The sequence below is a fragment of the Doryrhamphus excisus genome, chromosome 19, assembly GCF_030265055.1.
Source record: "Doryrhamphus excisus isolate RoL2022-K1 chromosome 19, RoL_Dexc_1.0, whole genome shotgun sequence".
Lineage (NCBI taxonomy): Eukaryota > Metazoa > Chordata > Actinopteri > Syngnathiformes > Syngnathidae > Doryrhamphus > Doryrhamphus excisus.
Genome location: NC_080484.1, coordinates 4,240,770 through 4,251,380, shown reverse-complemented (window position 1 = coordinate 4,251,380; position 10,611 = coordinate 4,240,770). Strand labels below are relative to the sequence as shown.

The following is a 10,611-nucleotide window of genomic DNA, read 5'->3' as shown; positions in this document are numbered from 1 at the left end:
GTGAGACACAATAGAATGTTGGCGGGATGGGCTTTATTAATATACAGTTCAGATTTTCACCCAGCTGAACAGTGCCTGCACTAAATAGAAACATTTAATTAGGGATTTACAACAACTGGGTAAGACCCAAAGACCCAAATATGGAACTTACAATTTCAGGATTATAGCTGCAGGTTTAGAAAACAATTCTTAAGTCATAGTGAATAAATTGCATTTCATTTTCGGCTTTCAAGGGCCGCATAAAAACAACTGTAGAGGGTCACCTTCAATTAGAACTTATTGGAAACAAAACACAAAATGGAGAAACTTTACATTCTTTGGTACAAAGTAATGTGAATAACAAACATAATGGCATGGTCAAGAACACGCTTATAAAATTTAATTGTATCAACAAACCCATTGGAATCTAACATTTTCCAGTATAATGCACTGTTAAGAGCAAGTCAATTTTGCATACTCAGATTACTTCATATTGTAGACGCTAAAGACAGAATAAAACAGTGTTGAACATTGAAATTAATCACACAACCAGCTGAAGGTAAAATGCACAAGAAATATTTCTAGAAGGTATAGTGGAAATAAATAGTCCACACTCTGGTAGTAATAGTGCAAATGATGATGTCAACTGCGACTGCTGGCGTTTCCTCTCCCAAAGTGACAGCAGCTGTCTGCCTGCCTGGGTGTCTAACTCCTACAAAAAGAAAAATAGTTCAATGAAAATCTGAAGCAAAGTACACTTGCATATTCATTTTGCACACCATCGCTTGTTGAACTCTTTATCCAGAATAATTGCCCGTATGTTTATTTTGCCTTGCACCGCGCTCATATACACATACATTTCCGCACTAATGTTCTCAAACTTCATCGAGGTTTAGTGCACAAGCCCTGCCTACCATCTGAGTGCATGCTGAGTTGACTTATGGGGCATGTCTGTTTGTTTGTCAGCATGTATGTCGCAAAAACATTTATTATACACTATGACTTTCTACAGCATGTGTAATGTCTTTAATGTTAGTGTAATGGCATTATTCAATGGGATCATACTGATGATTTTTCTCATTTACAGTATCATTCAAAACTGAATATTTGCTTGAAAAAAACTCCCATTCAACCTGTTGTGTGTGTGCTGCTGTAATTGAATAAATTGCCTTTCCAGATTAAATGTCATTGGTCTTGAAGTTTCTGAAATCCAACATTTACAAATGCAGCAAGTGCAGTATGACTTTCATTCATTCATTCATTCATTTTCTACAACTTATCCTCACGAGGTTCGCAGAGGGTGCTGAAGCCTATCCTAGCGGTCTTCAGGCGAGAGACGGGGTACACCCTGGACTGCTGGACAGCCAATCACAGGGCACATATAGACAAACAACTATTCACACTCACATTCATACCTATGGACAATTTGGAGTCGCCAATTAACCTAGCATGTTTTTGGAATGTGGGAGGAAACCGGAGTGCCCGGAGAAAACCCACGCATGCACGGGGAGAACATGCAAACTCCACACAGAGATGGCCGAGGGTGGGATTGAACTCGGTCTCCTAGCTGTGAGGTCTGTGCACTAACCACTCGACACCATGCAGCCACAGTATAACTTATACATGTTTTTTTTCCTCTTTATACTAAATAATAATAATAATACATTTTATTTGTATAGCGCTTTTCAGAGTACTCAAAGACGCTTTACAGTGAAGTGAACACAGTAAAAGATGCATTAAAATACAACATCCATACATTCATTCAGAGCTACAAGGCTAAAAGCGGGGCAGGGTACAGCAGTCAGGTATAAAAAGTTAGACATTAAAAATGGATTTAAACAGGTGGGTTTTGAGTTGTTTTTTGAAGGTGGGAAGGTCAGGGCAAGCACGGGGTGAATGGGGCAAATAATTCCAGAGGGTGGGGGCAGTGATGGAGAAGGCTCTGTCTCCCCAGGTTCGGAGCTTGGTCTTACAGGGGAGTGCCAGGAGATTGGAGTCTGAGGAGCAAAGGGGACAGGGGGGATTGTGTGGATGGAGGAGGTCTGTGAGGTAGGGAGGGGTCAAATTATGGAGAGGTCTGTAGGTGATGAGAGGGACTTTGAAATAGATACATTGGGGGAAGGGAATAGAGTTAAAAAAGAATACCCTGTGTGATTGCTATTTTCTGGACTATAAGTCGCACAAGGCCAAAAATGCATAATTAGGTAGAAAAAAACATACATAAGTCGCACTGGACTTATAAGTCACATTTTTTGTGTGTAATTTATTTTACAAACTACTTGACCAAAACAGACATTATGTCATCTTGGAAGGCAAGTTGTAACATGAATAAAAGAATAGAGAACAGGCTGAAATGTGTAAGATATGCTAACACAATGGTTATTCAGCTACACAAAAAATAAACATGAACAGAAAAAAAACACAAATTCTTCATTTATAAATTGATTATTTTCATTGTTAGAGCATAGAAAACCTGTTTACAAGCTTCTAAATACTCTTTTCATTTTTCATTATTAGAGCCCTCTAGACCAGGGGTGCTCATTAAGTCGATCGCGATCGCTGGTCGATCGCGGCGTGACATTAAAAAAATATCATCCCAGCATCAATGCCGTCACTTGATTGACATACAGGGCAGCCATTCAGATGACAACTGAATGTTGCCCTTCGGGCGACCAATCAAATCAAACAACGTCTCTAAGTGCAGCAGAAGTTACGATGTCAGCCTATCATCCATCCCCGTTACTTGATTGACATACAGGACAACCAGTCAGATGACAACTGAATTTTAACCTTTAGGTCACCGCTCATGCGTAAACAACGATGCAAAGTGCTAAGCTAGTCGGCGAATTGCGAGATTTTAAGCCCTCGCTAAAGTTTATGGTCACTAAAATGAGTGAAGGAGCTGGACCAAGTAAAAAGGCAAAACTGGACCAAGTAAAAAGGCAAAAAACATATCACTTCCATACGGATATGGAATATTATACGGATATTATGATACGGATATTATGCATGACTGATAAACATTTGGAAGTGTGCTTGAGGCTGGCTATCAGCAGCTACTGTCCGGACTATGCATCCCTGGCTGGTTCAATTCAGTGCAAGTCATCAAAGTAAACTCAGGTAATTACAAAAAATGTTAATAGTTAATTATGTGTGTTTTGCAATATTGGCTCATTTGGTTATGTAAGGTACATCAACATACATTGTACGTACAAATAATCCTCAATACATTTGAAAATAAATAGATGTTTTGCATTTTTGTAGTGGGTAGATCATTTTGACTCGGTCATTTTAAAAGTAGCTCGCATGCTGAAAAAGTGTGAGCACCCCTGCTCTAGACATACTCCTATTACCCAATATAGTAGCCATAATAAGAGAAAATAAGACATAAATATGATTTGTGCACGTATGTTGCTGGAAATGTATTCCAGTGCCAGCAGGGGAGAATGGGTGGCGGAAAGGGAAGGCATTGGGGGTTCAGAGTTGAGTATTAGCTTGGCGTGAGTTACGACTGCAACAGTACCCCATTAATAATCCTGTTCTTTGTGCTTTCTAATGAGATTTAGCCTTAGGTTTTACAGTAATATGCTTCGTCATCTATAACACAACGCGTATTTAGCTTATAGTACAACATCCCTTAATTTTTCTGTATTCTATATCAATATTTGTATTTTTTGATAATTGTATTTATTGGACAATTATTGGCAGTGAATAACTTAATAATGGTGGCTGAGGAGCAACCAGTGGCAGTGGAAAGTAGTGAACAGAAGAAGGTAAATATTGCGATCACCACTTCCGGTATGCACTACAACACCACAGTCATCCCTTGTTTAGCGTGGTTAATTGGTTCCGGAACAGACCATGATAAGTGAATTTCCATGAAAAAGGATCAATATTAATAAACAGAATATTTTCATAGTTAGAGCATACAAAACTTGTTTTTTTTTACCATTGTTAGAGCCACGTAGGCATGAAATAACACCCCTATAGTCACATTTACAATCGTATTATTCTTTGTTTACACTACATTAATTTCAGTATTTACTTAGCGGATTCAAGGCCTGGTAGTGTCATAGAATAAATGAAAAGTGACCCTTAAATTTAATATATAAATACCCACAACGCAAAAAGCCAATATGTATTTCATTTGCTAATAATATTGTTCAAACTGCTGACTTGAAAAGTGTTTCAAGTGGAGTGGGGAAGAAGAAGAAAGAAAGAAGCCAAAAACATACCACTTCCACACAGAATGAGAGGATAACTTTGGGAGTTGAATCTTTCTTTTGGTATGTTCCATGTTGAGCACAATATTCAGTATGCCTTGAAAGAGCAGTCTAAATTGTCTAAAATGGTTGGTAGGGAATTGGTTTTTCAAAATGGCTGGGATTGTATGAGTTCATTAAATCATTTTCTAAAAACCAGGGAAGAGCAAAGGAGTGATGCTCAAACTACGATGTAGGGAGGGCCAACTGTAATGGATTCAGGACAGCATTACAATGTCAAAATTCTTATACTTATTGAAGTGTACTTCCATGTGAAACAGTCATTGTGTTCACAATGAACTCATGTCACCCTGAAGGAAAGAATGAGAACTTTCCAAGCCACTCAACATTTGATTAACATGCAGGTATGAACTGAATACCTGTCATCAGTCATCATGCAGGGAAGCATTGGGCCGCCTTTACAGTTCTTTAAAGAGTTCTTGATGCCCTCCTCCGACAAGGCAGGCCGAGGACGCTGGCCTATCCCGCTGGGCTGCTGTAAGCCTGCTCCCTTCTCCTCTGTTGTAAGCACCTGCAGAGGTCACCTTCATGTTAGTAAACATTGTCCTTGTGTACATTGTGCATTGCACTCATTTGGTCAGCAAATACAGAAATTAATAAATATCAAAACCTGTACAATTTAATTGAAAAACAAATTTTATATTACTGCATCTTAAGATGTAAGATGGATTTTACATAATGTTATATTTTACAGTGTTAAAGGAATCAAGTAAATTGTCGATTTTCATTCAGCCCATTTTGGGGGGGGGGGGGGGGGGGGTTCCACTCAGGTTTGGCTAGTTGCAGCTTTTCTTTAATGGAGACGTTTTTGGGGTTTCTGCGTGTTTTGGGCATTTGCCGCTTTTTCTTTTCTCCATTTTTTCATCTTGCAGGGTTTGAGAGGGCAGCATTTTTAATTAGCAGCATGCTCCGCTACATTTTTGTTTAAATGGTGTTTTTGGTTTTGCATCATTCTTTAGTTTGTTAGCATCCCGTTGCTAGGGAACAGTGGTAATTCAAAGAGAGAGTGTGATTGCAGCCTGAACTGTTACTGTGTTACAACAGTCAGTAGATTAAAACTTAGAGAAGGTGTCTGTGGAGGTGGAATAATGGAAATAATGTATTAGAAGAGGTTTAGAAATTAGAAGAGGTTGTGTTGCCGCTGTGCCCAGCTTGACTAGTGGTGTCATTGGCTTAAGTTTTTGTTGCGTTACCTTAAGTTCTGCTGTTATTAAAAAATTGTTTTTCATCTTTAATGGTTGCTAAACTTGATGCTAACCAGTAGTAGAACATGCACCGTGTATAATGAATGCTATTGAGTTATTTGGTAAAATGTTATTAACCAAAAATTATTTGGTGATTTGGTTAATTGGTAAAATTATTGAAATTTTTTTTACCAATTGGTCGTTCATTATTTGGTCAAATGTTTTATTTTTTTCTTGTGAATTTGATCTTGCTATTCATCCAAGCAAAATTGTGTTTTTTCTGATTACTCAAAAAATATTTCTGTTGACTATTCGATTACTAAAATATTAGATATCTGCAGCCCTAGATGATAAAACAATGACGCGTTATTTCCTCACAATATAGGTATAATTTAATTTAACATGTAAACTCCGGATCCCAATTAACACTCAATTACTATAAACAAAATCTACAAATCAGATTTGACTGAGGTAATCCTTAGTCCAAAACAGCCCTAATACTATATTTCATCAATCTCTCTCATGTATCCAAAATACATCACAATTTTCAGTGCAGTGGTCCAACACTACACTTTGCGCTGCAAGGTTTCTGTTAGAGTAAAATGTGAAAGAGTATACAACAAGAGCAAAAATAAAATGAAGACTTACAGAAACCAGGGTCTGAATGGTCATCTCATCTTGCTGAGACCAGGGTTTTGAAAGGCAACCGATTCTCTTGACGAACAGATGATGCCACTTGTGTCTCAGGTCAAACACCCACTCTGCCAACTGACAGCATATTGCAAAGTCACGTCATATAGACTGTGGAAGCACTGAATGCACTCACAAAGAAAGAGAATCAGCATTCAATCAGCATTGGTGATTCATTTAAGAAAACCTTTTGCAAGAGTACGTTAGTAATAAGGTAAATGAAGCGTTCCTAAGCCCATTGCAAAATCAACATGTTTTCTTTTTAACCAGGTTAAAAACTCACTGAGATGAAAAAATCTGGTCCAAGAGACCAGATCTCAAACAGACAGCTTACTTTGGAGCTGATTCCAATCTGAGGGACTAGAGAATTGAAAGACCTTTCGTCCCTGTTCCTCCTGACATGTGTGGCTGTAAATATGATGGTAGCAGACCTAGTAATGGTTTGTCGATGAAGATGTGCCAGGCAATGGAACGGCGTATAGAAAAGGATGAATAACCAGGAAGGCTGCATACGACACACTGACATGACCATTCAGTCATCGGGGACAGAGCCCAGATGTTATCAATGTTTCAATGCTGATCCAGTTTCCTCCATTTACACCACAGGTTACAAATGAATTCTGATGTGTTATTACTGTTGATGGCAACATTTTCACCTCATTGTTCATTTGAAAGATGAGCCACTCGTCAATCTTCATCTCAGTGGAGTCCTCTGTTTCACTGTCACTCATGTCACACGCTGGACTGTCTGAAAGAAAGCACCTTCAGAATCAAACTCGGCTGTACCAAACCATGTGAATGTTCTCAAACAAAAGTGAGTTTCCTGGCAATAGGATGAAAATAACCAACCAGTACACAAATATTTCATGGATTTGATCCTGTTATGTTGCACTAATAGTGTCACTACCGTTTACAGTGGTATGAAAAAGTTGTGCCACCCCTGATAATTTATATAATTATAATAATTATTTAAAACAAAAGTAGGCAGGTGCATACATTTGGGCACCCCAACTTTGTCAGTAGCCACGTATACATGGACCCAAATATTCCAATTGCATTCGGTTTATTTGCTCAAACGAAAATAATGTAACCTTTGTATAAACCTCATTCCGAAAGAAAAGTGCCAATCCGAATGAACATATAATGGGATTCCCAGGGGTGGAATATTCCTTTCCCCAATCCGATTGAGGCATCTTCATGGTGTTTTTCGTCTGTTGTTTATTGGCAGTTGGCAAGCAGCTTTCAGTGTGCATTCCTGCCATCTGTGGAACAGAATCTAAACCCTTCTATACTTCTACTAAACTAAAAGAAAATATATATCTATATAAAACATGTCCCCAGTTTAATTATAAAATATTAGCAAGATTGAATTTGATCTTTTCCTGTTTAAATTTATCCCGGGTGCGTTCTTTCAGCGCATGCTCAGATATGACGTAACACGCAGCTCCAGACGTTCTTCGCTTTTAAAAAATGGAGGCTGACTGCTGAACACTAGTCACTCATTAGCTGACCCGGGAATGCACTGCGGTCTCACGAAGAAACGCAGCTTTCTGCTTTAATTGTTCCCGAATAAAAACATTATTTGTTCAAATTAATTATTCGTAAAAAAAAATAATTATTTGTGCTGTTCCGAATACCGTATTCGGGTTCGGCTCCACCCCTATAGCATACACTAGTTTCTTGGAACACAGCACACAAAAACATAGTTGTCTTGAACGGAGCATAATCGTAGGATTGGACAGTAGCGGACTGGGGGGGCTTGGCAATAGCTGCATTCACTTGCCAGAAACCGTACATTTCTTAGTGTGCAAACAGAACAAAAACTTCACACCGACACGACCTACATTTGAAAAGATATTACAGTTTCTTAGATGAAGCGAGGATGAGAGTACCTTTCTGAACAGAATCTTCAGGACAGGTGAAGGTGAGAGGTCTGGAACTTCCTCCAAATATTGCTACAGTGATGGGTGTCACCAAAGAACAACAGCGAACACTGGCAATCCTATGGCATCGGCTCATCTCATCATAGACCAACCAGTCTGTGGGAAGGGCCTGGGATGACTTGGATGATATATCCTGCATGAAAAAAATGCATACAACATGAATACAACATCATTGTTTTGTCTCATAATTAGTATTTGCTGCTCCTTGACGCTCCAACCAAAGAAATGGGGAAGCATGTGACACTGCCCGTGATGATGAGGTGCAACATTATCACCACGTTTGATGTTTTGTGTTTTTTTTAACATCTCGTACTTTTTGCTTCCATGTGCAGTTAATGCATACCCCTTTCTGTTGGGCGGAACTCAGAATGGATGTGGGATGAAAGTGGACTTTCTTCTCCTTGTTACTGGACAGCATGTTTGTCTCTTGGTTGATGTGAACCAGATTTGGGTACATGCCCGCAACTAGGGCTGCCTTCACCACAGCCCAGTTTTCCGAGTTGATGTTCACATTGCGAATATCACCATCCCCATGGGCCCTGACAAAACCTGAAGCATAAACAATCATTATAAAGGGCCAAAGTATTCAAAGTTTTTGTCTAATAGAACACGTACAAAAGTGAAAAATAAAGAGATAATTTTGCAGGAAATGTCATTCTGCTGTTGTAAAAGGCATTCTCAAGGGGTGGACAAAGTCTGGCCGGTTTTGTCCTTTGGCCCATCTACAGAATGGTGGCAAGTGCTCCGACCCAACTGTGATAGCTTACGATCAACCATTGTTAAAGGGGACCTATGGTCATGTTCGGTCACAAGAGCTTTGCCCAGGATGCAGAGAGCAGGACAAAATGCAGGTAAAAAAGCATAAGGACAAACTATAATGTTCCCGCACAGGGAGAAGCACACACCTGAACTAAATACACACAGAAATTAGGCACAGGTGTGGGTGACTATGGCAACGCAGGCAGACGAGGCAAAACAGGAAGTCCAATACAAAATAAGTGTCAAAAACGGAAACCAAAGCCCAGACAGGGAACACAAACAAACTGTCTCGAGGGAACCCACACAGGGCGTGACACCTATTAAGCGGTATAGATGGATGGATGGATGGAGTCATGTACTACACTTTGGCAGCTACCATGTCACTAAATTGTCAACCCAGACCTCTTCAACCTATGAAGTGTTTTATGAAGCCAAATGTAACAAGCATAAATAGTAGCCCAAACATCTATCGTTTTGATCTGACAAATCTTAGGTTTGATCAAATGTAGAAATACTACAGCTTCAGCCTGGACATGAACACGGATGCAGCTGTTCAACTCCGATGGAAGATACTGCAAGCGTCACTCGCTCACCCTGACAACACAGAGGTAGGTGTACGTAAAGCACTTAATGTGTAATTCCACTCATGCCTCGCGCACTCCCACTTGTATATTATTATCAGTCATAGTAGCGATTGTAGAAATTAAATAAGTCGCAATAAACAAAAAAACACGGCAAGAATGGAGCAAAAAGCCATCTTGTACAATATCTGCATATTTTGAGAACAATTTCAAAGACTTTTAAGACCCTTTTGATACTTTTTTGACACTTTATGACACACATGTGTAATTGCAAATTAGATAATGATGTCATCTAGCCCAAAAATGTGCCCACCCCTGTTCTAAAGTGAATAAAAGCATACTGACCAATAGCACGAAGCTGTCCCATCAGCTGTGTTCTCATGCCAAGAATCATGTCCATGGTGGCTTGGGATAAAAAGTTCTTTTCACAGAAGGCTCTCTCCCATCCATCACTACGGGCCTTCTGCCATGCCTAACGACACAAATTATCGATTGGTTACAAAACACCAAAAATAAAATAATTTGTCATATCATTATCTGATCAACTGATGTTTATATTCCAGACAGTCGGTCTCCAATCAAAAATGAACTATGCCTTACTTGGAGTAGGGGAATGACACATTCTTTCCTAGCATGCAAATCCTCTCATGATGTGTGGATACTGAATGGACCCTAAAATTACCTGGAATGCCCTCAACAGGGCCATGTGGTCACTGAAGGAGTTGGAAGAGAAACGTTTGCGGCATTGAAGAGCAGCTCTCTTCTGAGAACCCTGGGCAGGAAGAACAAAGGGATCCCGATAGCCTAGCGTACAGGCTATGGTCAAAATGGGGTCCAGACACTTGAGCACCACGGCGCACAGCACCATTTTTCCCAGATGGGGCTCCACTGGGAGATCGGCCAGATGGAAGCCAAGATCAGTAAGGTCTTCACTTGGGTTTAGGGCATCTATTGTCTTGAAGGAGAAGATGTGGGTCAAATAATGTGTAGACGTATGCGGTGTCTTATGAGAGACTATTTCTTACCTTAAGCATCTGCACAGCACTCTTAACAGAATGCAAAGGAGGAGGCTGTGGAGCTTTGGATAAGAATTCCAATATTGGACAGGGAGCCAGTTGTTTGGTCTGCAGACATAATTCCTAACAAACAAATAAACACACAGGAAGTTAAGGAAGTTAAATGTAAGTGCACA

The 10,611-nt window shown here is 39.7% G+C and overlaps 1 protein-coding gene across 4 annotated transcripts in view; it reads right to left on the bottom strand.

Annotated features, from left to right (window-relative positions):
• ythdc2 (YTH domain containing 2) overlaps positions 1–10,611 on the bottom strand; it is a 35,411-nt gene continuing 24,800 nt past the window's right edge. For 3 of the 4 annotated variants that reach the window (XM_058057259.1, XM_058057260.1, XM_058057261.1), the window contains 9 exons: positions 10,445–10,558; positions 10,102–10,374; positions 9,765–9,891; positions 8,423–8,628; positions 8,029–8,212; positions 6,793–6,884; positions 6,095–6,214; positions 4,622–4,773; positions 1–691 (listed from right to left, as the gene is read on the bottom strand). In XM_058057259.1, the coding sequence (XP_057913242.1) occupies positions 685–691; positions 4,622–4,773; positions 6,095–6,214; positions 6,793–6,884; positions 8,029–8,212; positions 8,423–8,628; positions 9,765–9,891; positions 10,102–10,374; positions 10,445–10,558 (1,275 nt within the window). In that variant the 3' untranslated portion in view covers positions 1–684. Of the gene's footprint in view, positions 692–4,621; positions 4,774–6,094; positions 6,215–6,792; positions 6,885–8,028; positions 8,213–8,422; positions 8,629–9,764; positions 9,892–10,101; positions 10,375–10,444; positions 10,559–10,611 lie in introns of those variants that run through there. The other variant, XR_009120241.1, reaches the window with a different exon arrangement.